At 38.3% G+C, this 26,583-nt stretch overlaps 2 protein-coding genes and 1 long non-coding RNA gene across 15 annotated transcripts in view; 1 reads left to right on the top strand and 2 right to left on the bottom strand.

Annotated features, from left to right (window-relative positions):
• Ggnbp2 (gametogenetin binding protein 2) overlaps positions 1–18,920 on the bottom strand; it is a 35,689-nt gene extending 16,769 nt beyond the window's left edge. For 4 of the 10 annotated variants that reach the window (XM_040269100.2, XM_078042377.1, XM_078042376.1 and 1 more), the window contains exons 1-7: positions 18,733–18,920; positions 18,030–18,225; positions 8,320–8,400; positions 6,477–6,730; positions 4,707–4,805; positions 341–466; positions 136–249 (exon numbers count right to left, since the gene is read on the bottom strand). In XM_040269100.2, coding sequence (XP_040125034.1) covers positions 136–249; positions 341–466; positions 4,707–4,805; positions 6,477–6,730; positions 8,320–8,400; positions 18,030–18,122 — 767 coding nt within the window. In that variant the 5' untranslated portion in view covers positions 18,123–18,225; positions 18,733–18,920. Of the gene's footprint in view, positions 1–135; positions 250–340; positions 467–4,706; positions 4,806–6,476; positions 6,731–8,319; positions 8,401–18,029; positions 18,336–18,732 lie in introns of those variants that run through there. The other 6 variants (XM_013357102.4, XM_005321530.4, XM_078042380.1 and 3 more) reach the window with 4 other exon arrangements.
• Positions 18,921–18,963: 43 nt separating this feature from the next.
• On the top strand, positions 18,964–23,127 carry LOC120884144 (uncharacterized). Its single transcript, XR_005726402.2, has 2 exons — positions 18,964–19,507; positions 21,129–23,127. It is a non-coding gene; the product is annotated as an uncharacterized LOC120884144 (long non-coding RNA).
• Pigw (phosphatidylinositol glycan anchor biosynthesis class W) lies at positions 22,933–26,412 on the bottom strand. 4 transcript variants are annotated; one of them, XM_040269096.2, is made up of 3 exons: positions 26,257–26,412; positions 25,612–25,812; positions 22,933–25,148 (listed from the first exon to the last, which is right to left on the bottom strand). In XM_040269096.2, the coding sequence occupies exon 3, from the start codon at positions 25,136–25,138 to the stop codon at positions 23,624–23,626; it is 1,515 nt and encodes a 504-aa protein (XP_040125030.1). In that variant the 5' UTR covers positions 25,139–25,148; positions 25,612–25,812; positions 26,257–26,412; the 3' UTR covers positions 22,933–23,623. The 4 variants fall into 4 exon arrangements, with proteins under 4 accessions (XP_040125030.1, XP_040125028.1, XP_040125029.1 ...); XM_040269094.2 differs by having other exon boundaries at positions 25,616–25,812; XM_040269095.2 differs by having other exon boundaries at positions 25,639–25,812.
• Between the last annotated feature and the right edge of the window lie 171 nt (positions 26,413–26,583).

The raw sequence follows: 26,583 nt of genomic DNA, 5'->3' as shown, positions 1-26,583 counted from the left end.
TAAGCTCCGCCTACTGCCAGGTATTAAAGGGAAGGCTGGAGTGCTATCATACAAAGGAGGGCAGTGACAGGCCACTCTTGATGACTGACAGCTAAGGCACCTTCCACACTATATCACGAGGATCTTTAGACTTACCTGTGTTTTCGCAGATATGTTTCTAGTGTTTCTAAAAGACAACTAGAGTCAATTAAAACTACTTCATCCCTGCATTCTTGGGACATTAGTTCCCATACATCCATCCAACAACCTCTGCAGAAAGAACAAACATATTAGTGAAAAGGAGGAACACATAAGGATAAAACGTTAAAAAAAGGCAGAATAAAGGATTGCTTGATTTTACCTGGCTGTTCCCTGGAAAGGTCCATAATGGAAAATGATCCTACACTTGCTGTCCTTCCTGTGGTCTTCACTACTTCTCTTATCTGTACTTAACTTCTCTGAACTGACACTGCTACTGCTCCCTTCACTGTAGTACAGTATAGTACAAAGCTTAGTGACACTGAGATAATCTGAAGGAATAATTTCTACAGTCTTAAAAGCATGAACTCATTAATATATTTAAGTATTAGTAGGGTACATTTACAAATTTGTATAATGATTACATACTTAATCATATTAAAATGTTATTTAAATATGTGCTCACATCTTTATATAAAAACTTGAGCTTGATTATAGTTTACCTAATATTAAGTTAACAACAATATTTACAGTCATCAAGATAGCAATTGGTTTATAAACTTAAGCATTTTATGAGCAAATATACTTGGTATGTTCTAAAGATGAAAGGGCTGAAAAAATTATATTTTTACTTATAAACATGGATCAACCTTCCACAAATTGAAAATTCTAATAAGTTTTAATCTACTTAATGTGATTGAATTTTTTTAAAAAAGCTAGTCCATGGCAACAAAACTTATATCTACTTTCATATTTACAATTAGAGGGAAACTCATAGGTTAATTTTATTATAGTAAATAAGCTTTACACTTACTAAAATAAAGATGGTATACTAAGATGAATACTTTACACAGTCTAAATTAGTACTATATGATAATTATTTTAAAATCGACTTAAAACTCCCCCACTGGTTTCAATGTAGTATTTGGTTATGAACTTTGCTTTGTCACATGTGTGCATTCCAAGAGAAATGGGCGTCTTTTATTCCACTCAAGGAGAGTCGATTTTTCTTGAACAACTAGCAACTCTTCTGCAGGACTTGTTACAGTCCTATTTCCTCAACCCCCAGCCTAAATCAGAAGCACATTCAGCACATCTGATCAGACCACCTTGGAATGCTCTAGAAATTCATTGCCTAGATACTTATGATAGAAAAATCTCTGAATATGTATTTACTTAAACCACTTTATATAGCTAAATAGGTATTTTTCAACCCCCAGCCCAACTAAGTTCACACAAATAATTCAGCTCCCTACTCCCTCACAAGGGCTCAGGCCAAGATTCAACAAAAACCTCAACTCCTCCTCTACTTTCTATGTTAAATCCTTCTACTCACAGCCCTCATATTTCCTCTTTTTCTAATTATGTTTTCATGACCCACAGCTCAAATCAGGAAATTAGCCATAATCTCTCTATTGTGTCCTATGAATTCATTTCTTCAAGATCAAACTTTCAAGCCAGGCATAATGGCACATGCCAGGAATCCCAGCAACTCAAAAGACTGAGGGCAGGAGAATCATGAGTTCAAAGCCAGCCTCATCAAGTTGGTGAGGCCCTAAGCAACTTAGTGAGACCCTATCTCAAAATAAAAAGGGTGAGGATATGGCTTATTGGTTAAGCAACCCTGGATTCAATCTCCTGTAAAAAAAATAAATAAATAAAATAAAACTTTTAGAAAAAGTAGTTTTCTTTCTACTTTATTCTATTCTTATCTTTTCCATTCACAGTTTAATCCATCACAAGCTCACAGTGTATTCACTTTTCCACCTACACCAATATAGACTCTGCTTTCACTCAACTATTGCTCTTCTCATCAGTTCTTAAATCCAGTGTCTACTTTGGGGCCCTCAATGAATCATTTCAGCACAGCTGACCAGATCACCTTGGAATGCTCTACCATTTAGTTACATCCTCAATACCTTCACTTTTAAATTAATTTATTTATTTAATTTTGAGACAGGGCCTTGCTAAATTTCTGAGACTGGCCTTGAACTTGACATCCTCCTGCCTCTGTCTCCCCTCGTGCCTCAGCCTCCCAAGTGGCCAGGATGTACATAGATATGTACCAACCCACCTGACTCTGGCCACTCTTTCTCTAGTTTCTTTACTAGCTTCTTCTTTTCTACCATTAAACCAAATTCCTTGATATTCTTTTCTCTTAACCTACTCTTTCTCCAGGTGATTTTACATATCATTTTCTAAGATAATCCTCAGCTACAGACATACAAGAACTCTGGACTAAACCTTTCTTTAAGATCTCAAACTTACTCCCAGATAGACAATAACCTGGTTACTTGCATGGATATGAGAACACTCTCAGAAAAGATGACATAGATTGTTGCCATTTATTAGGCTAAAACCTAATGAGTCATATTATACTTTCCCTGGAGAAAGCATTAAAAAAATCAGGGAGGTATAACAATGAAAATATATAAAATGATGGTGACCAACCAAAGTAGAGAGGGTGACTTGACTAAAGAGACTATACTCACTCAATGGCCTGCTATCCACATAGCATATGTTAGAATAACTAAAAAACTATCTGAGTGGAAAGATTTTGCTTAAGATCAATTAATTCTATTCAACTGATTCCATACTTAGCAAACAACTTTCAAAAACATCTGACTTCCCATATATTGAGGATATAGCTAGAGGGGGATATGAATTCTGTAGAGGTTTTTGTTTATAAGCTAAAATATAGGAAAACAGCTATATGTCAATTAAATAAAAAATTAACTGACAAAGCAAAATCACTGGAGAACAAAAGAGTAGATGAAATCCAAAGCAAAACTGGAAAGACTGGTCTTTAAAGGAAGGCAGCAATGAGTACAGATGTATAACATGTGGGGTACCTGTTGCTTTTTAGTTCCTCAATGAAGAATATGCATAAAGGGGCTAAAGTGTAGCTCAACAGTACAGCACTTGCCTAGCATGTGTGAAGCCTAAGGTTCAAAAACCAATATAATATGCATTTAAAAAAAAAAAGAAGCAGAAGGTAGGCTTTTTACTATCCTATACTACTCTGTTCCTTCAGTCAAAAGATCACTCTCTACATGAGAAAACAAAATTCTGCATTTAGAAAATCAGAAATTCTCTATAAAGATATTGATAAATATGTAAAAGAACAAGTATCCTTAGGAACTATTTTAGGCTATATAAAGCTTTGCTGCTTTTAGCATATTCCCATGTTTAGATAGCATGCAATGTGAGTCCTTATATGGATACTGATTCAAACAAACCAAAGCAAAAAGACACTTAACAATACTAAGGGAACTCTTGAGTACTGACTGCATAATGTTAATTCTATGGGTATTATAATGGCATTGAGATTATAAAAGAAAATGTCCATGTATTTGGAAATGCACAAAGAAGTACGTAAGAGCCGAGTACCATGATGCCTTGAACTTCCTTTAAAATACATCAGCAAAGGAAAAGGTATATAAATGAAACAAATGTAGAGTTTGGTATCTATTAAATCTGGGTGAAGGTACAAGGGTTGTGGAGTCTTTGTACAGTCTCTAATTATACTGGGGAAACTGAGGTGGGAGGACCACTTGAACATGAGTGTAAGAACAACCTACACTACACAGAGAGCCTATGTTTCAAAAAAGAAAAAAAATATATGGTACTACTTGTATAGTCTTCTCTTCTGAATTTATGATGGATTTCATGATAACATTTTAAAAACTTTTCATTTCCAAGTATAGAGAGAGAGAAAAAAAAGAAAAAACCTAATACAGATCAGGAAGAGGGAGGAGGGGAGAAAAGTTACTGAGGAGTAAAATTAATCAAATTATGTCATATGCATGTACAAATGTGGCATTACAAATCCCACTATTATAATGCACCAATTAAAAAAAAATCGTAATATATTATTAACATTACCATCACCTGACCATCTAGGTCTTTATATTAGGGAGGAAAATGTCTATACAGTAGTACCAATGATACTGAGATATTAAAAACTTAACTTCAAAAACTAACTCAGAATTAGAATTTTATATCATCCCATTCTCTCCAAAACAAAAAGTTACTTCTTAGAAACTCCCTTCAAATTCTGTGTCTTCTTCTTAACAATCCCACCCCAAAGAATTTAGTGAGAGACAACTGTGCTAATGTGCCTGGAGATAGGGGTGAAAGCACCATTGGATGAGGTAGCATCCAACACCATGAAAAAAAGTGCACATCAGTTACATAGATATATACTGCCATAACTGTCATATGTGCCATAACAAGGCACATTTTTTAATTCTTGACCCATTTATTAGGGAGATATAAAATCTCAATCTCGTTCTCCTAAAACATATTTAATGTAAGGAAAAAATTTTAAAAATCAAAACTATAGAGACACTATATGGTTTCAATGCAGAAAGACCTACAGAACCAGAGGGCATACTTATTTTGACAAATATTAGAGTGTAACCAATTAATGAATTGAAACTAGCAAAGTATTTACTCTTTCTACTAAATATAATCTACATTTATAATATTAACAATGATGAAGCACTTTGGTATTCAATTCCACTTACCCCAAAGGTTTTGGTTTGTGCGTATCTAAGGAGTGCAACTGACATCTCTTGTTCTTCTTACTTTTTGGAATAGCATCTATCATGTCATTTAGTTTGGACCTAATGAAAAATAAATGTTTAAAGGTTAATAGTCATTTTTCTTTTAAATTTTAGAAATCTCTACTTACTGCCGTTTCATAATAAGGGCAATGTGAGAAACACTTTCACTTACTCTGAAAATTCCTCATCAAACATATGCTAGTCCAAAAAGAGTCTATACACTCATTTTCCCCTTTCCATTCCCAGCCAGTCAAAATGTTGAAATAAACCTGCTCTATTCAATGCTTCCCCCAGACTATACCTGTTTCACTTATCTAGCAATGTGCTTGGCACTCCAATATTTTATTACTGCTACAACATGACTCTCAGCTATCTTCCTCTGTCCAAATGTTGTCTAAATACATAACCTAAATGAGGATCCATCAACAAAAATTTTATGCAAATACAGAATGTATCTTTAATGTAATTTACAGAATGCCAGGTAACGCTATTGTGTACACCCTACCTCCAACTTGTCAACTAACTTTTAAACCTATCTAGAATTCTAATACTCCCACTATCCTTGTCTAACCCACCCAACTCTAGTTTATCAACTGCAAATAGCTGGCCTCCTAAATGGTCTACCACCTTTTGCCTTTTACATTCTAGGTTTCACTTAGCAGCCAGTGATCCTTTTCAAACATAAAATCAGATTATGTTGTTCATCTGTTCAAAAACTCTCCAAAGCTTCTTTGGAGAAGAAGTACCTACCACCATCTTCAAACAGGAAAGCCTTAGGGTTTGGCCTTCAGACCTCTTTTCTCACTAAATGACCCACTATTATAGCTCTATACCATCTCTCTGTATGTGGATATCCAATTGTATTTCACACTTAACAAATCCAAAAGTGAGCTCTCATCAAACTGTTCCTTGCAGACTTGCCCATCTCAGTAAGGGACACAATCAGTCAATCCTTACATGCCCAAAGCTCTCTTCCAATTAATCTATCTTAAATCCTGCTGACTATTTCCTCAAAATACTGCCAGGATCCTATCATTTCTCACAATCTCCATTATTACTACTGTAGCTCAAGTCACCCATCATCTTTCTCATGAATTATTAAATAGCCACCATTTCTCTACTTCTACTCCTACCTTTGTACCATACCCTGACATATACACTGTATTCTCAATAAGGAGGTCACAGCAGGCCAAACTTTAAGTCAGACTACGTTGTTCATCTGTTCAAAACCTTCCAAGGCTTTCCACCTCACTAAAAGTAAAAAGACCTTAGGATCTACAAGGTACTACATGATAGGACCTTTTATTATTCTTCTGATCTCATCTTTTATTTTACTGTTCCTTTCATTCGTCTGGTTGCTGCCACAGTGGCTTCTTTGCTGTTCCTCAGACATGACAAGAAAACTCCAACCTCTAAACCTTTTTATTTGCTGTTCCTTCACTTCCTTCCCCTAGATATCTATATGGTTCTCTCACTCCCTTCATTCAAGTCCATACTCAATGCATTTTAGCAGAAGGACCTTCCCTTACCACCTTTCTTAATAATTCTACATACTCATTCTCTATCCCTCTCTACTGGCTCTACTATGTAACTTATAAATTGCAAATTATATGTTTATTGTATCTCTCTTTTAATTACTGCCCCAACCAAATTTAGGAAAAAAGCTACCATTACTGTTAACAAATTGTTTAGAAGTTAACAAAATCATTTCTCTTAATTTATTATTCTTACCCATGTACATAAAATAATGTATAAAGCTTCTTTGCATCAGTCATGCAGCTTCGAGTTACAGATAGGACTCCCTTGGGTCCTACTGTCAGGGGTTCAAGGGCAGGATTTCCAGACTCTACAAGCTGGGAAAAGAGGCGCTCCACACTGCGACGACAACCAACACATGGGACAAGCTGAGAAAGTGCACTCAAGACTTCACGTGATGTTACAACCATGGCAATACTTAGATCTTGTTGCTTAAGCATACTGTGTCGCTAAGAAAAAGAAAAAAAGTAAAGTGAAAAATCCTTAAGACATAAAATGTACTCTTTCACCACTACTGGGGTTCCTATTCTTGTACAGTAAGTACAACCTGCCATGGGCTTACCACTTTTATCTACAACTGAGTTAGAAAGGCAGAGTGATCAGCCTTGTCTGTGCTGTACAGAATTTGCTCCACAAACCACTCTGCTCTAGAATCCAGAGTGAAAAGAACTGAACTCAATCTACAGTATAAAAATGGTAGTATACAAACTTCTAAAATACCATTGAGCAAGCATGCCAAGGTTAAGGAGTATGCACCCTGACATAGCAAAAAGAAGCCCTGCATCTGCTGCACCTGGAAATTGAGGACTTGTTCAGTGAATATTAAAAATAATAATAAGAAGAAGGTGACAATGCAGCTTTACCATATCTTCTCTTCAACTTTAAACAACACACTATGTTTAGCTATAGGAGTCAAATTAGCATGGTGATCATGAAGAGCAGAAATTCACAACCTGGAGGTATAGATACATGTGTTATGAATTAGTGGGAGAGAACAAGGACCATCTTACTTATGAGGGAGCCTGCAGTAATATGCTGGTGCACATGAATATTATCTGATGATTATGACAAGGTAGAAAAACGATTAAAAAACACAGCTGTTCAGAAATGGGCAAAACGCTAGTAAATAACTTCTACCAAATGGAGTGAAGAGCTACTGTACAATAACACTTTCAGATTTACCAAAAATAGATGGAGGGGTAAGACAATTAACAAGAAGCACTTTCTCACATTTACCTTTAACTTTTCATTTAAAATTTTCTCTAAAGGTAGAAATCGAGTTCTGAAGTAAACTAACAAGTAATCTTCCATTATCTTAATTATATGTTATATATTTAAATGCATTTATAAAATATCATATTTCCTAAGAATTAAATAAAAATCAGAAAGCTCATTATAATAGGTTTATTTTTTAAACTTGAACAAAATAATCATACAGAAGAAACCCTACAAATTCTTTTTTTGTATGTGTACAGTGCTGGAGATTGAACCCAGGCCTTCATACATCCTAGTCAAGCTCTCCAACACTGACCTATATCCCCATTCCCCAACAAGTTCTTGATGAAAAGCTGTGTACCCTATCTTTAAAAACCAGGAAAAGCTGGGCACAGTGCCACACACCTGTAATCCCAGCAGCTAGGGAGGCTGAGGCAGGAGGATCACCAGCCCCAGCCTCAGCAAGAGGGAAGCACTAAGCAACTAAGTGAGACCTTATCTCTAAATAGGGTTGGGGATGTGGCTCAGTGGTCTAGTGCCCCTGAGTTAAAAAAAAAAAAAAAAAACAGGAAAGAAGGCCAGGTGAAGCAGAACCTTACGGACATGTAAAATGTTAGCACCACAGTGTCTCTTTCACATGACAGGCCCATATATCAGTTATGTAAACATATTCACCACAGCAATAGTAAAAACTAAAACATTTCAGTTTAACTATAGGTAAAACAAAACTTAAACTTAGTTTAATTTTATTTATTACAGCTAAATTCTAAATGATTCTTTAAATACACATACTACTGAAAACATCGATTTTAAAAATTATTACCTGAATGAACTGCTTTAGTTGTGCACCATTATTCTGATGCCCATCGAGATTTAACACATTGTCAGGAAACTCCATCACCATCTTAAAATGCAAAAAGAATAGGAATCAAATATTTTATTCTCTTCAAACACATTATACAGCCTATTTTATAAACTCCTAGACAGAAATAAGACCTCAAAATCCCATCCCACACAAAAAGGTTTTTTAAAAAATCTAAATATACTACCAGCTTGGTGGCACATGCCTGTAATTCTAGCAACTGGGAGAATAAGGCAGGAGGATCACAAATTCAAGGTCGGCCTCAGCAACTTAGCAAGACCCTCTCTCAAAACAAAATTTAAAAAAGTAGAGCACTCCATGGTTCAATTCCATGCACAAAAATAAATAAGTAAATAAATCTCCTCCCCGACCCCTCAGTTCCAGAGATTGAATCCAGGGACTTTTAACCACCGAACTATTTGCCTAGTACTTTTTATTTTGAGACAGAGTTGCTGGGATTACAGGCGTGTACCACAGCACCAGGCAGTATACAAACTTCTAAACCCAGAATGGTATATACCATTAAAAGCATGGACAATGAAGTCAGACAGACATGAGTTCAAATTCAAGCTATGTCACTTAACATTTATTTTATAACTCATGAGTTAACCTGATTCTTAATTTCCTCATCTGCAAAAGAAAATTAAGTTATAATTTCCAATATTTATCTCTCACAGAATAGTTGTGAGGTTAAGTTATATTTTAAAGTGTTTATAGCCATATAAGATAGTTCATACCAGTAAAACCCAACAACTCAGTTCAAGGTCAGCCTTAGAAACTTAGCCAAGACCTGTCTCAAAATTAAAAAATAAAATGGGGGCGGGGGCTGGGGTTGTAGTTCAATTGTACAGTACTTGTCTCGCATGTGATTCAATGCCCAGCACCAAATAAAAATAAATAAATAAAACAAAGGCATATTGTGTCCATCTACAACTAAAAATATTTTAAATAATAAAATGGACTTAAGGTGTAGCTCAGTGGAAGAGCATCCCTGGGTTCAATCCCCAGTATTGCAAAAAATTGTTGTTTTTACAGTAGCCAACAACAGTACTTAAAACAAATTACCTGATGTTTTTAGTTAACTCCTCATGATTATGAAATAAATCTTTTTAAATACTTTAAAAATATATATATCAGGATTCAGATATACCTCGGTGGTATAGTGCTTGCCTCACATATGAGAGGCTCTGGGTTCAGTTTCCAGTAGTGAAAAACTGCCCGCCTCCTGTCCACAAAATATCTTGTATAGGGCTGGGGTTGTACCTCAGTGGGTACAGCACTTGCCTAGCATATGTGAGGCCCTGTGTTTGATTCTCAGCGCCACATAAAAAAAGTAAATAGGGGCTGGGGTTGTGGCTCAGGGATAGAATGCTTCGCATAGTAGTATAAGGTGCTGGGTTTGATCCTTAGCAGCACATAAAAATAAATAAGATAAAGGAATTACATCCAATTACAACTAAAAAATATATATTTAAAAATAAATAAATAAGGGTATTGTGGAGCTAGGGTTATGGCTCATTGGTAGAGCACCAGACTCGCATGCATAAGGCCCTGGGTTCAATCCTCAGCAGTACATAAAAATAAAATAAACATATTGTGTCCATCTACAACTAAAAATATTATATATATTAAAAAAATACCCTACATATTTTAGAACAGTATCTGATGCATAGTAAATGCCTGCTCTAAACATGAACTAAAAGTGTACACTGAAGTAGTTACTCAGATATCAAAATTTGGCAAGGCATGGCAGTGCAGGCCTGTAATCCCAGCAATATGGGAGGCTGAGGCGGGACAACTGCAAGATTCAAGCAACTTGGTGAGATCTATCTCAAAATAAAAAATAAAAAGTGTTGGGGATGTGCTCAGGGGGAAAAAAAATCAAAACACTAACAGGGGAAGGAGGATATAAAGCTTAAAGTTTAAGGATGTTTCAGTATGTCACATAAAGGGAATTAGTAATTAGTAAATTCCACTGTGCTGTAATGCTACACATTTCAAGAAGAACCACAGTTAATGTACTACCAAGAGTCATTTAACTGTTAAGATGTCATCAGTTACAGAAGCATCCCAAATCCAGAGACACAATCTGGATAAAACTTCTACCTTCATAACAATGAAATAAAATAACACATGTATATCTTAACTAAAACAACTTTAAAGATATCGAACATACTGTGCTAGAACAAACTATTTCCAGATGACAAGGGCCTCAAACTGCTACATACCCAAAGAGTGAAATCAGGACAGAGAGACCTGTTTAAGGCAAAACCAAAAATAAAAACAACAAAAACAAAAATCCCACTTGGCTGCATGTGGTCTTCTCTCCCTTCTCCATCCAACACCATGAAAACCTGCTTCTTCAGTGGACGAGACCATTCTCTTCCTTCCACATTAGAAATAAAAGACTTAAAATATACCTGTTCTAACAATAAATAGGACCTTATCAACAACAAAGGAAAATGTAAGCAATAAATACAAAATCTTTTCTTGAATTGTTAAGGAATGAAGAAGACTGAAATAAGTGGATTCTTTTTTTACCCCTCCAGTCCTGAGAATTGAACCCAAAGCTTGCACTTGCTAAACAGATACTCCACCATTGAGCACTAGCCTGACAGTGCATTTCTAAGTACAGTATTTGTTTTGTTTTGTTTTGGTTTTCCTGTACAGGGGATGGAACCCAGGACCTTGCACGTGCTAGGCAAGCGACCATTTTATTCTTTGTTTTAACAGGGTCTTCCTCCTGAGTTGCTGGGATTAAAGGTGCACACCACACCTGAAAGAATGGATAATAATACAAACATCAATTTAACAATCCAAAAGATTATAATTCATAGGATCAAAACCTGCATGTATAATGAGTCATTTTTATATGTGTATATTTTATCTTACAGAGAAAGAAAATAAATATATGTGATTAGATAGTAGGCCAATACATGACTTTTTTCTTTATGTGTTCTAAATTCACTTCAATGCACATGTACTATTTATTATTAGGGGAAAATCAGTGTTCCAGGTTTCCAATTCTGTAATTGTTATCCCATGCTCAGAGACATGCATCCATCTCAACAGATTTTACTGTTCTGGAAGTTTCTTCTTCAATACATATAGATGAACTGTCCAAATCTCACTATCTGAAGAACCAAATATCCAATTTTCAGGCTTATCAATCCCAATATGTTGTTTCTAGATTTCTTTCTCAATCTTCATTAATACCTCCAAAGGATGAAAGTAATAATAATACTTAATACAGCTTCATACACACTAGGTATGTTCAAGCACTTTCATATATTAGCTTTACCAAAACCAACACTATCAAATAAAATTGAAGTCACTAGTGTAATCCTCTAGCTCTAAATATTCAGGAGAGGAAGACTGAATAAATAAATGGTCGAGGGGCTGGGGATGTGGCTCAAGCGGTAGCGCGCTTGCCTGGCATGCGTGCGGCCTGGGTTCGATCCTCCAGCACCACATACAAACAAAGATGTTGTGTCCGCTAACTAATAAATAAATAAATATTTTTTAAAAAATAATAAATGGTCAAAATATCTAACAATACATTGTTCAATGTATTTATTATAGGTAACAACCTACTCAATTTTTTTAAAAAATTAATAATAGTGGTATTAGAGGGGCTGGGGATGTGGCTCAAGCGGTAGCGCGCTCGCCTAGCATGCGTGCGGCCCGGGTTCGATCCCCAGCAGCACCACATACCAACAATGATGTTGTGTCCGCCGAGAATTAAGAAAAAATAAATAAATGTTAAAATTCTCTCTCTCTCTCTCTCTCTCTGTACCCCCCTCTCTCTCACTCTCTCTTTAAAAAAAAAAAAAAAAAAAAAAAAAAAAAAAAATAGTGGTATTAGAAATCCTGCTCCAAGGACTAGGGATATAGCTTAGTAGTAGATCGCTTGCCTAGCACGTGCAAGGTCCTGGGTTCCATCCCGAGTACAGGAAAAGCAAAACAAAACAAAACAAATACTGTACTTAGAAATGCACTGTCAGGCTAGTGGCAAAGCACCTGCCCGGCATGCATGAGCCCCTAGTTTGATCTCCAGCACCATGAAAAGAAAAAAGAAATCTAACTATAAAGTCATAAAAAGGTGTAGGATAAGCCAGGCATGGTCCAACTACTTGAGAGGCTGAGACAGAAAGATCATAAGTTTGAGACCAGCCTCTGCAACTTTAATTTTTTTTAAGATTTTTTTTTTTAGAATTTATTTTTAGGTGTAGATGGACACAACACAATGCCTTTATTTTTATGTGGTGCTGAGGATCGAACCCGGGTTCAACCGTGCTAGGCAAGCGCTCCACCGCTGAGCCACAATCCCAGCCCAAGCAAGACATTCTTTTTTTCTTTTTTTTTTGTAAAGAGAGAGTGAGAGAGAGGGGGACAGAGAGAGAGAGAGAGAATTTTTTTAACATTTATTTATTTTTTCTTAGTTCTCGGCGGACACAACATCTTTGTTGGTATGTGGTGCTGAGGATCGAACCCGGGCCGCACGCATGCTAGGCGAGCGCGCTACCGCTTGAGCCACATCCCCAGCCCGCAAGACATTCTTAAAAGAAAAAAAAGGGCAAGAGATTAAATTCACAGAACCATATATCTCAACAGAACATACCAAGTCACTCCAAACCTACCATTTAAGCAACTAACACTTGTTTTGCATTTTCACTCACTAAATCCAAATATATACCATTTCAACACAAACCAATTGCAACTATAACAAAAAATTTAAGACAATTACCTACACTATTTTAACATGAAAGTCCCATCAATTTAAGAAACAAAGAATATTACTTTTTTAACCAAACTGAAACTTCTCTGGCCGGGTTGTAGATATATAGCTCACTGGTAGAATGTTTGTTTGCCTACCATGCATGAGTATTTGATCTCTAGCACTCACCTCACAAAAGTCTCTCCAACCTGTTTTAAGTGAAATTCTAACTTTAGATTTAGTATAAATGAACTATTTCTAGTCTGATCAACTTTTTTTTACTATTTTAAAAATTATAGGTCAAAGAACACATCTAACATATTGAGACTTATCAGTTGACCTTTAAAGAATTACAATTATATGGATAATATCTCTTACCTTTGTTAAGAGGTAAGAGAGTTAAAAAAACAACAACCACCTCATTTCAGATCACTTTATTTTCACCTAACTAGTATGAATATCCAAATCTTATCTAATACTATGTGTCTCACTTGGGTTTCATTGGCTTGGATATACCAAATATTCTCTTGTTCTTGAACTTACTCTATAATACCACACTGGCTAGAGACTCTGACCTAAATAATTGATCTGTCCTTGCCTTTCAAATGTTTAGGACAATGGCTTTTTACCTTACTATTTTGTAGTCAATCACTATATGCTGTTCAATGGCTTAAGAGATGACAATAAGAAAACAGGGAAGGCAAAGAGACTAGTAGCACTATTTTTCTTCATTATTTAAAACTACTTCCTTGACTCAATCTAAGATTCTTGGTTACCTAAAGGAAAAGTGTCTTGTAAAGTATTTCAGGTGTGGTTTCACAGAGAAATCACTAATATTCAGCTTCATGATGAGGTTGCCTATCCTAGCTAGCCAAAAATAGAACAAGTCATTGGGCTGCAATTACCACTTTGTAAAGTTTATTGAATCCATTACCCACTTTTCACTCTTAAGTATCTGTCCTGGTTTTTCCTGACCATAAAAAAAAAAAAAAAAAAAAAATCCATTTTTAGTTCATTCTCACAAGCTCTAACCAATAGTATTTAAGTTTGTATTTATCAAAACTTTGATTTCACTGTTACTTCTGCATTCACAAAAATTTGTAATATCCAATACCTCTGGTAAAATTAAATATTAAATCAAGTGTTGAAAAAAATTAACTACTAAACTTTTAACAATTGCCAAACACCTTATCCCCATGACTCTCCGTATGCTACCCTTCTTTTAAAGTCTCAGACAGTTAAAAAATTCTTATCATGGTTTTTAGCATATTTAGACTGATTTGAATTGGAATGATAAACTGTTTTCCAGAAATATTATAGCACCAGGACAATATGCACCCAAAACTTGTGTTCTTATCCTCCAATCTAGTAATTCCAATTCCAAAAGCCTAAGAGGGTGGGGGGACTTTAATGCAAAGATTTAACTCATTATTTCTATCCTTACAGTGTTATTCATAGCAAAAACTAGAACCTCTTCTATGTTCCATAATGGAATGATGATTAAATAAATTATGGAATATCATACAACATAATATTACACAATCATTAAAAATGTTAAAGAAAGTTGGGTATGTGGCAAACGCCTGTAATCCCAGCAACTTGGAAGGCTGAGGCAAAAGGATCACAAGTTCCTGGCAGCCTCAGCAACTTAGTGAGGCTCTAAGCAATTTAGTGAGAATCTGTCTCAAGAAAAAAGTTTAAAAATAACAAAAAGCCTAGTGTGATGGCTCAGCCTATAGTCCCAGTATTTGGGAGGTAGAAGTATCACTTGAATCCAGGAGTCTGAGATCAGCTTGGGTAACACAGCAAGACCTCCATCTCAAAACAAACAAAAAAAGAATGAAAAACTACAGTGCTCTCATTATTACATTTGATGAAAGAAAGTTACAGAATGTTACAAAAGATAACTCTGTTTCTATATTTCATAAAAGTGAAATTATATCAAATGCTGCTAATCTCTGGGGAGTAGGATTAAGGGTAATTTGTGGTTATTTTTCAAGATTTTATAAGGAGTGTGCTTTTTGACTACATTAGTTCTTTTAAAACTATTTGCTTAAGAAACTATAATTCTTCAAAGGTATCTCCAATCAGCTAGTAACACTGAACAGCATTTGGCGACCTACGTCAACACTTTCCTAAGCATTCCACCAGTTTACTTACTTGGGATTTTTCTCCAATACATTTATATCAGTACTATACTCAAGTGTTCAAAACCACTAAACTACCACAGGAATCTTTTTAATGTGGATATAACATAAAAGAGGAGACTTCTTCATACACAAGTTTCTTAATTTCATTTTATAAATACAAGTTAAAATCACCAGTTTATTAAGGCTAGAATTTTCAGCATGCTGGTTACTAAAATGATAAAATTTGTAACTGCCTGTAATCTGTAAACATTGTAACTAGAATAACATCTAGCTGTTAACAAGAGTCTAAGATTACTGTGCTTGAAATAAACACAATGTTTCCTCAGTGCATTACCTCTAGACCCTAGGAACAAAGATCAAACCAAACATTAAATTCAGGCACACACTGCCTTCAAACTATCAATGGACCAATGCAGAGCATAAACCTCAGACATCTTCACTTCCTCTTCCCAGTTCTCTACCAACAGGTGTTTTGCCCTGCATTCACTCTTTATGTGATATTTGGTAGAATGGTCCTGAAAGGAACTTGTTTTCCTAAATACCACGTCCTTGACAAAAATGTTCCCTAAAATTCATTTACCAACAGCACTCAAAGACTGTAGAAGTGTCCAAGACAAATAAAATTTAACTCATTCCCTAAGGATAAAAACCTTTTCAAAAAATAATTGCCCAAAATAAAATATCATTTTGATAAAAAGCTTAAATTTATTTGTCTTGGCCACAAGTCCACAGAACAATAAAAGCAAAACTCAACCATCCAGTGAAATGTGAAGTAATCACCATACTAAACCACAATGCAAGGTTACATCTTTTTTCTACAGAAAATTTTGAAATTCATATCATTATGGAAAATGCATCATATATATTGATTACTTTAAAGTGCTAGATGACAGGTGTATTAATGTGCTGCACTCACATTAAAAGTGATCATAAGGAGAGAACAGTATCTTAGAATTTTATAAATACTCAAAATTTACAATATTTTTCCCCATGTTTTAACATTATATACTCAAGATACCAAAAGAGTATCTTATATTTAAGTCCATAGGATTTAAAAAAAATTTTTTTTTTTTAAAGCCATTCTGGGAAATAAACCTACAAGGTTCAAACTGTGCCTCTGAAGTGTTTATGTTGAAGAGGGCAATTAGGAAAAAAAAAATTATCAACAAATAAACTCCTGATGTCAAGAGTTTCCACACTGAGAAAGGCATCATTTAATTTGATCAAAAGTGCTATTTTTCTTTTTTAACTATTTACAATACAAGTCCAGAGCTGGCAGGGGTGAATGTGCCTGTAGTCCCAGCTACTCAGGAGGATTTCTTTAGCCTATGAGTTTGAGACCATCCTAGGCAACACAATGAGACATCCAGCTCAAAAAAATAAAAATTTAAAAAAAAAGAATAAAATAAAAGTCCATTACACTTCTAATGCAAAAAATGCAGAAACCATCATAACCAGGACATACAAGTAATTTCTAAAGCATCAACACAAATTCTATTTACTTTATGTCAGGCCAAATCATGCTTTCTCCATGAAGGGAGGAAAAAAAAGGACTTAGATAATTATAGATGCTTTTGCTTGAAAAGTTCTAACAAATTAAGTCATTCAATCAATCTTTTAAAAGTACTGCAGATCTATCAAGTCTTAATTGATATTGGCAAAAAGAAAGGCATAGACTGGCATCTCTACAATGACTTGCATTTTATATAAAATGTGAAAACCTTCAGTAGATAAGTGCAAAAGAAAAAAATATTTTTCCAGGAAGAAAACTGATCAATTGCCCTTGAATGGCAAAAAAGTCAAAGGTGCTAAAATAAGGAGTCTTATCAAAATAGGCAAATGTTTAATTCAAGGCTTCAGCATCATCAAAGTGCAGATTTCAAGAGCTATTCAGAAAAGGTTCATTTCATTTCTTAATAGTGACAAGCAACTGCACTCATTTCCTGTTCAGATTCAATTCAAATTTCTGCATTTCCTTTTAAAGGAAATAGTATAGAAATAGAGGGCAGAGGGTGGGCAAAGCTATACCACCAACAACTCCTATTAAAAAAAGAAAAACAGGAAAAAGAAAAAAAAAAAAAAACCACCTACCCAGGACCGAGTCTTTATACTCCAGATAAGCAATCAGCTTTTTTATATTAGTCTTATGATTTAAAAAAAAATTTTTAAATCTACCTGTAAACTAAAGAAGTAATGCCAAGAAAACCCATTTTGAAGAGTCATGGCCTAGCAACACAATCATTTCAGGAGTTTTCATGTATCAGGCAATGAGACTACTTACAACGACATCGAATCATTCTAGTGGAATCTTCACTGAGTAAGAGCATGTCAGTCTGCCCTCGGTAATTATGCTCATGTAGTGAGAGCTATGGTATTAAAATTAAAAAAATACAGGTAGCAATGCAGCTGCGACATTTCCAGATAATTAAGTCTCCCTGAGGGTAGGTGGTTTCTGTAAGGGATAGGCCCTAAACACCTAAGATCCTTCAAACCCTCTGTAAGGAGCGTGCTTTGCCAAAAGCAGCGTCTCCTGAAAGGAAAGGGTGACGCGAGAAGGTTCAAAAAGAAAGGAAAACCTGGGAAGAGGGGCTCCAAATGCGTTCGGAACACTGGGCTTGGGGCAGGCAAAGGGTGCCAAGAGACCCACTGCAAAGGCGAGTTTACGGGGCCTGCCGGAGAGAAGGCCTCGCCTAGGAGTTGCAACACACTCTTTCTCCAGTGCGCAGCGCTCGGCCTGGGGGAGGGGAAGGAGGGGAAACAGCTGCCAGGGGAGCAGCGGGCCCAGCCCGGCCCGGCCCGCTCACCGTGAGTGTGTCGTCTATGTAGAGGGGAATCTGCCTCCTCTCGAAGGGGAACTCCTCCTCCCCGTCCCTGCACACTGCCACCAGTCGCGCCATCGTCCCCGACGCTGCCGTTGCCACCGTCACCACCTCCTCCCAGCTGCCGCCGCTGCTGCTCCTGCCGCTGCCGCTGCCGCCTCCGCCTCCTCCCAGCTCCTGCCTGCAACAGCCAAACCCCGCGAGCGTAAGCACCCGCCGCCGCGCAGCACATTCGCCACGGGGGGGAGGGCGCGGAGCTGGAGGGGACCGGAGAGCCGCGCTGCGTTTCCCATCACCCGATTCCACACGTGCTCAGCCAATCAGCGCCAAGTAGCACCGGGACCCGCCCCCTCGCGCTGCTCTGCCTCCCTCCCCCCCGCCCGCCGGCCTCCAGTCAGGGTCCAAAGGAGAGGCGGAAAGGACCCGCTGGCCCGGGGGCTTCCCTGCCCGTCACAGGAGTCCAGGCTCCAGGACTCTTAACGCCCGGCTTCGGCTCCACAGCCCACTCCCCGCTTCCCGCCGCAGGGATGCCCTCAGCCCACAGCTGACCCTTTCTCCCCTCTCGCTGCGCCCCGCCCAGTCAGTCCCCAGGCTGCAGTTGCCCAGCGCGACCCCGCCCCTGGGAGGGGTCGACCCCGCCTCAGCTCTGCGGAGACGGGGTGGGGGCAGACCCAGACCCTTTCCTCACCCTTCACGGAGGAGGGTTCCCGGTTCTGACCTTCACCGTTTTCGCGGTCGCCTCCCTGACCCCCACTGCTCCCCGTTACCGGCTGACGAGGCCCGCGTCAGGGCCGGCCTGGGAGGGAGCGCGGCTCCGAATGCCGTTTCCTCTCCAGGCTCAGTCAGCCGCTCGCGCCACGGGGAGTGGGGGAGGAAGGAGGGGGACGTGGGGAGGGTGGGGCAGGGAGGGGCCCAGAACTCCGGGAGGGGCCCCGCCTCTTATCGCGAGACTACAGGCCGCTGTTCTCTGATCGCTGCCTTCGAAATCCTCGCAGAGGAGACGATATGAGAGACGGTGGGTGCTCCCCGAGTTTAGATACTTGAATAAACCAAAAATAGTGCTGGTACGAGGATTATGTAGATCTAAACCTCAGTCCCCTTCTGCGCGGTACTGGGAACAGCTCTCCCCGGGGCCTGGAGTAAAGGGAGCCAAATGTAGCAGACTCCAGGCCGACCCACGGGTCGAGACCCAGTGAGGACTTGGGTAAGTGGTAAACTGAGGCTTCCTTGGCCAGCAAAAGCGGACAGCGACAATGAGGGAAAGCAAATGGGCGCTCAGAGACACTCTGGCCTTGGTTTCCAGGCTCTTGACCACTAGGTCGCCTTCCACGACAGGAAGATTGGAGGAGGAAAGGGCCCTGCCAACCCTGATTCACCCCGGGCCAGCCGCATTACTATTTCACGGACTCATCTAAATCCTGCCAGGGAATGAGGGGTAACGAAAAATACTCATGTGCTGACAGGTTTGTTGTTGTTGTTGCACCAGAAGCATATAAGACTGGACAGTGGCTTTTGTAGGTGGCCTGGCCAAAGGAACTAATTAAGCTGAGTTAATGTTAACTTAGGGATTCCCTTGGGCAAAGTACCGGTGATGGCCAAAGGCCCTTCCCTTACCATTTCCCAGAAGCAGCCCACTGCCATGTACTCAGTTCCTACCTTGCAGTCATTAATGCTTGTTGTAAAGCCAGAATAGTTGTTGGGAAGTATCTTGCCTATGAAAGTCTTGATGATTTTTAAGGATAGAGCCATTTGCTACAATTACAACTGATTAATCTTTAGGACAGATCTATACGTCCTGGTAGAATGAGCTAGAGCTGATACTGACCTTTAAAAAGTATTTTGGTCATCACACGAAGTCTAAGAAATTCACAATAAAAATACCCCATAATGCATCCTTAGCCATGTTCACTTAATGACATTGTGTGGTCACTGTTAAGGTAGGTGACATAATAAACTGGAAGAACCATTGTTAAGTCCAAAAGGTATTTATACCTTCACCATGTTAGGAAAGAACAGTGTGATCATTAGCTTAAATCCATTAAGCATATAGGATGTGAGTGTGGCTTCAGACAGTTTAGAGTACATAGTCAAAATTTGGACATTTTTGGGCTGGGGATGTGGCTCAAGTGGTAGCGCGCTCGCCTGGCGTGCGTGCGTCCCGGGTTCGATCCTCAGCACCACATACCGGCAAAAATGTGTCCGCCGAGAACTAAACAATAAATATTAAAAATTCTCTCTCTCACTCTCTCTTAAAAAAAAAAAATTGGACATTTTTAGAGAATCATGTTTATGTAAAAACATTCAAGAAAAATATTGTGGCTTTTCTAGAAGTGCTCCTTTACACTACCAATTAATCTACTTTAAGCCAGTTAAACTTCATTTGGATTATGTTTGAGAATGAAAAGCTGAAGTTGTAGTAGCCAATTTTAATTATGTTCATTACTAAACACACACCAGATACTAGCAAAGAAAATGATAGTTGATTAGAATACTTTGTAATGTTTTCACTGATATCTACGTTGTTTGATGTGGTAGTAAATGTCAAATACATTTAAATTACTAAATGTTGTCCAAATCTGAGGATTTATAAATTTTCTTTTTCATGAGCTGACATTAGGAGGAAGTCCTGTCAAAAATAGAAACACATGCAAGGTGCAGGGCAAATGTGTGTAATCCCAGCTACACAGGAGGCAAAGGCAGGAGGATCACAAATTTGAGGCCAGCCTCAGCAAATTAGTGAGACCCTTTCTCAAATTTTACAAAACGGTTGGGGATATAGCTCATATGCTAGTGGTAGAGCACCCTTGTTTGAATCCCTGGTACTGCAAAAAGGAAAGAAAGAAAAGAAACATAATTTCCCTTAAATAATTTTTAAGGAAAATAATATTCACAAGTTAGAATGTAAGCTCCTTGAAGGCAGCTTTGTCTTATTTTCTGTTTGTATCATAAGCATCTATCCTGATACATTAGAACCCAGTAAATCATTGCTGATCTTTTTCTTCTGTAAAGTAGAATCATGTATGTGGCTTTGCATACCAATTCTCATTTTTATAAATGCTAAGCTTTTTCTTACTTGACTTTCAGAACTGAAAGTGTGGTGGAAAAAACAGTACACTTTGTTCTTGTATGATTCAGTATACGTAACAACCAAGATGTAAACTGAAGCCAGAGACTGAGACAGGAGGAATGCAAGTTCACAGCCAGCCTAAGCAACTCAGTGAGACCCTGTCTCTAAATAAAATATAAAAAAAAAAAGGACTGGGGGTGTGGCTCAATAGTTAAGGGACCCTGAGTTCAATCCCCAGTACCAAAGGGGGGGGTGTGGGAGACCTAAACCTAGAGACATGTAAGAGCTAGAAAAGTATGAAGGAGCAATTAGTGAGAAAAAGAAACAGACCAATTATAAAACATATTCATAAAGTTATAACTTACTTTAAATTACTTTTTCTAAATGAGCAAATAATATGGTTGAGCACTTCTCCCCTCCTCTGATTGCTTTAACAGATAAATTGTGGAGTATTGGCACTGTGACATAGTTAGCAGGAAAACCAGTCCCCTTTCCTAGTCCTGCTTAATTTACATACTGTAATATTGTTGGTTGAACTTCAAAAGTCTTACTTTTTAATTGAAAATAAAATCTGGTTTTTATTTTAATAGCTCTATAACTATTCCACATACTGATTTCTTTTGGGGGAAATTCATCTCAATAATACATTAACTCCAAATGTAATCGGTTGTAGTTAGCAAATATAAAGTACCACCTTAATGTTAAATTAGCCATACATTTAACAAATTGTGAATTAATAGTATGCTAGTCACATTTAAAACATATTAAAATAAATTTGGAGACTGGGCTATAGCTCAGTAAGAGAACTTTCCTAGCATTCAAGAGGACCTGAGTCCAATCCCAAGCAATGTAAAACATTTTTTAACTAATTCCAGAAGCAACAAATTAAAATTTAATATTAGGGGAAGTTCCAGCTGTTCTACACTATACAAGTAATCCAAATTGCTTACCAAATATAAACTTACTTTCTGACCATCCCTTAGCTATTTTTGTAGTAATCAGATTTCTACTTGAAAATAGAATTATAGGCAAATTGTAATTGATTTTTTGCCCCCTCTAAATGATATACATAGAACATTAGAACTGGAAACTAAGGATTTTTAGGATTCTGAAAATTTTAGATTTTGAGCATAGGTCTACTTGGAGTAGACTTATGAACAAGACTCCAAATCTCAGACATTAGAACAGTATAACCATAGTTTTACTAAAGTAAACCAGGCAGTTGATGACTTTCACTTTTCCCACTGGTTCTTTTCCCCTTAACATAGTCAATGATCTTCCCTGCTACCTTCTCCAGCTCACTGCCCACATCTTCCCTTTTCTTGAGTTCCAGCCTTCTTTCTATTGATATGCTGGATTCCCTCCTCCTCATGGACTTTTGCTGAAAGATTCATCCTATCTGGAATACTCTCTGCTGTTTTACTGTCCCCCACACCCACCCCATCCCTCAGACACAGATAAATTTATCCCACACATCAACTTTGATTCCTTACTAAATGGGTTCTTGGTTTGATACTCAAGGCCACCTATACTTTTTTTTAAATCACTTAACAGTTCAGTTGTTTAATGTGTTTTCCCCAACACATTGCAAGCCAAGACACTAGGAAATCTGTTTTATCATTGTCTCCCAAGCACAAACTAGGCTAAAATATTTAAAAGCAAAAATTGTTTCATACTTATGGTGCAAGCTACATCATACAATATAGTCTATTCTTTGGAGCATTTGTTTTCTGACTTCGTAAGTATTTGATAAACTTCTTATTCCTAGGCTTTATTAAAAGACTAAAGTTAAGCAGTAAAGGAATATTGACAGTTCACAGCTCATACTGAAATATTTTAATGTAAACATTTCAATTAACAAACACTATAAAAAGTAGTACAATCAAAAATAGACTGGCAAATGCAAAGTTTTTGGAAAATAAAAGTTCTCACGGTCCAATCTTCCAAGCGTCAAAACTGTGAAGTTTCTTTAAAAATACTGGCATTTAATAAATAAACTCTAACAAATCAGAAGTCTTTATTTCTTCCTCATTGGTGTGCTTTATGTAATTTTGAGATGCATTAATGAAGCAGCCAGGTGCAATGGGACATGCTTATAAACCCAGCTACTCAGGAGGCTGAAGCAGAAGGATCTCAAGTTGGAGCCCAGCCTAAGCAACATAGAGACCCCATCTCTAAAAAGTACAAATAAAAAAAATATAAGCTAGGCATGGTGGCACATGCCTATGATCCCAACTTGGGAAGATGAAGCAGGAGGATCACAAGTTCAAGTTCAGCCTTAGCAACCTAGCAAGACCCTGTCTCAAATTTTTAAAAAGCATTAAGGATGTAGCTCGGTGGCAAAAATGTCCTGGGTTCAATCCCCCCCCCAAAAAAAAATCATTACTTTCATAGAGGATTGGAATTCTTTATAACAAGGTATGATTAAGACTGGGTTGCTAACAGATTTTTCTCCACACTTATTCTTCCCTATTAAAATCATGTTGCTCAAATATCATCCTGTCACTACTAATTACCAAAGTTTTATAGTTTTACCTTGCAAATTAAGTAAATATATAATTAAACAGTTAGTAAACATATGGAGTTTGAGTAAAAATAAGGCCCATAAGGTACTGCTGTGTAATGTATCTACTGTTAGGTTGATCAGACCAGTTGTTATATTTGACAGCAAGAAAAAAATCAGCTGGTTTCTGTTCAGAGCTGTGATTAAACAAAGACTGGATTCTTTTCTTTCAGCTTCTGGGACTAGAGATTCTGAATGCTTTTTATTTGTAGAAGATGCTTGGGTAAGTTTCCAAGAACATGGTACTAGAGCCCCTTTAATTAGAAATTTGGCAAAACTCAAAATTATATCACTTAATACTAAAAAACTAAGAAGGATCAGGCTAGAAGCAACTATCCACACACAAAAGGCTAAATTGGCCATTCTTCGGGACACTGCTTCTACATTTACTTGAAGTATGTAGAGAGAGATGAAGAGGCTAATAGCTGCTAGTAGAAGACAACATGCTACTTTGAACCAGTCTTTGATATGTGTTCTATTCTTAAGAATATGTAACCCTGTTTGTACACCAGCCATGTATATCGCCACATACCCCAAATTAGAGATTATTCCTTCTCGGTTGGCATTTAAGAAACCAACCCTCAAGCCACTGCCATCAGTGCCATATAAAATTAACCTCCTCAGGGGGGTAAAATCAAGGGCTAGCTGGTATAACATGGCAATGCTGACTGCCACCATCCAGGATTTATTTAGGGGAATAATCATTAAAAGCAGTGATGTTATCAGTTTCACAACTATTATGGTAAAGAAAAAGTTCCAGTGAACTCCATACTCAGTTAAATGTTCCTGATAGCCTATGGATTTTATAACAATTAACCGTCCTAGTCCCAGGAAGAATAATGGCCAAGAAGAGTACAATGATTTTGTAAGATAATAAAATCTGGACCCTTTGGTATATTTCCTCCTGACCTCTGGACAAACCATTGCAGTCCCAAAAACAAAGCTGCCTACTCCCAAATCCATTGCCCCTGTTCCATAGAGCTCAGTTTTGGCAAATCTTCTGGGAAAAAGTGGGAAGTCCACAGCCAAAATGGCAATAGCTGTAAATATACTGTTAATAACACGGTAATAGGTAATGGCTGGATTGTATTCTGATTCTAGACTGATTTTCATGAATTTTTCAAGGATTTTCTGGACAGGCATTCTGGCATAGCAAGTTCTCCTTTGGTAAATTTGATAGAGCAGCAGCCCTCCGCAACAGATCATTATAGTGATATGCTCAGGAAGGATAATTGCAGGCAAAATGGTCAAAATGTACACCAGGGGAACTATTAAGACAACAAAGTCAATGAAGAATCGAGTTCTCCAGGTATGAGAAAAGGAACACAAGTGCTGTGAGAAAATGAGCAGGAGCCCTCTGCACAGGATACAGAATGCAGGAAAGCACAAGCCCTGGTTGATTTCCAACACGCTGGTTCCATTGAGGTTACTGACAAAAGCTTCTTTCATCTGTTTTTGAGACATTTTTCCCTTCCTGTGAAAACAAGAGCAAAGATATAGATTTGTGGAAAGCAACATTCTTGTGAAATTGGCATACATATATACCCAATTTAATTTTACTCATTTCTAGATTTCAGAGCCAAACTTTAGGCCCTAGTGATTTCAAATCAGGTGCGGAACCTAAGACTTGTGATTCTCCTTCCAAGGACTGTGGTCAGATGCCAACATGGATGTAGTAGGATTGGCATGTCATACAAGAGAGTTAGAAATTATTGGTGGAAAGCTCTTCTCAGTATACACTCACAAAGGTGAATGGGGGATCAAACTGTAAGACTGGCATCAAAGGCAGAAATTTCTAGGACAGCGCATAGTACTCTACACTGTTTAATGAACATTGTATACACATGACTAATCACTTTAAACCACAGGAAGAGGGAGAGAAGCTGTAAGTACACTTTGTAGTTGAGGTCACTAGTTTCTGTTGAGAACCTCTGTACCTACAGCCTCTGGTACAAAGGGCGAACCTTCCTGAGCTCCAGGTTGCTCCTTCCCTCACTTAACGGGCAGCCATATTTTTAGGTTAGGATGCATCACGCGGGGCTGGGATGTGGCTCAAGCGGTAGCGCCCTCGCCTGGGATGCGTGCGGCCCGGGTTCGATCCTCAGCACCACATACAAAGATGTTGTGTCCGCCGAAAACTAAAAAATAAATGTTAAAATTAAAAAAAAAAAGATGCATCACGCTGCATATACAAGGGCTAGCTGCTTCTTTAAAAAAATTATTTTTTAATTGCAGGTGGACACAATACCTTTATTTTATTTATTTTTCTGTGGTGCTGAGGATCGAACCCAGGGCCCCACACATGCTAGGCGAGCGCTCTACCACTGAGCCACAACCCCAGCCCTAGCGGCTTCTTTTTAAAGGGATAAAAAACACTTCTCTGCCACTTATCAACGTCTGAAAGGCGGCACACTGGAAGAACACTTTTGTTCGCCAAACACGAACCATACTAATTAAATGAGTATATGCGCGCATTAAGGCCTGCAACAGTTATCACCTTAACCAGTCGGAATCGGTCAGCCTGCACAAGTCCTTTTCCTGAGAGACGCCCGCCACGGCCACGCCCTGCCCTTTTACCTCACCTGCTCCAGGTGCTGCTGGCATCCCTGCAGGAGGGTCGTCCGCACCACCTGAGAAGCAGGCTCCCGTGGAGCCCGCTGCTTCCGCCTTCCGAGCGGCGCTTCCGGCCGATGGGGCACTGCCTACTCTTCGGAGCGGCAGATTCCGCGCGGGCCCGCCGGATGTCGCATGTTTCCCCGCCCCGCCGGCTCCCTACGCCTGTCCTCTGTTGGGCTTCTGTAGCCCAGACACTCGAGTCATGGCCATGGGCGGATCAGTGAGAGGAGCGGAAAAGGCGCGTGATGCGCCTCATCTCGGCCCCTCAGACCCCACAGCGAAGCCCTGTCAGG

Source organism: Ictidomys tridecemlineatus, chromosome 3, assembly GCF_052094955.1.
Source record: "Ictidomys tridecemlineatus isolate mIctTri1 chromosome 3, mIctTri1.hap1, whole genome shotgun sequence".
Lineage (NCBI taxonomy): Eukaryota > Metazoa > Chordata > Mammalia > Rodentia > Sciuridae > Ictidomys > Ictidomys tridecemlineatus.
The sequence above is the reverse complement of the archived record's forward strand: the minus strand, read 5'-3'. Positions and strand labels throughout refer to the sequence as shown.

Excerpts from the sequence above, each read along its gene's own strand:
- Pigw (XM_040269096.2), bottom strand. The coding sequence starts at position 25,138 with ATGTCTCAAAAACAGATGAAAGAAGCTTTTGTCAGTAACCTCAATGGA.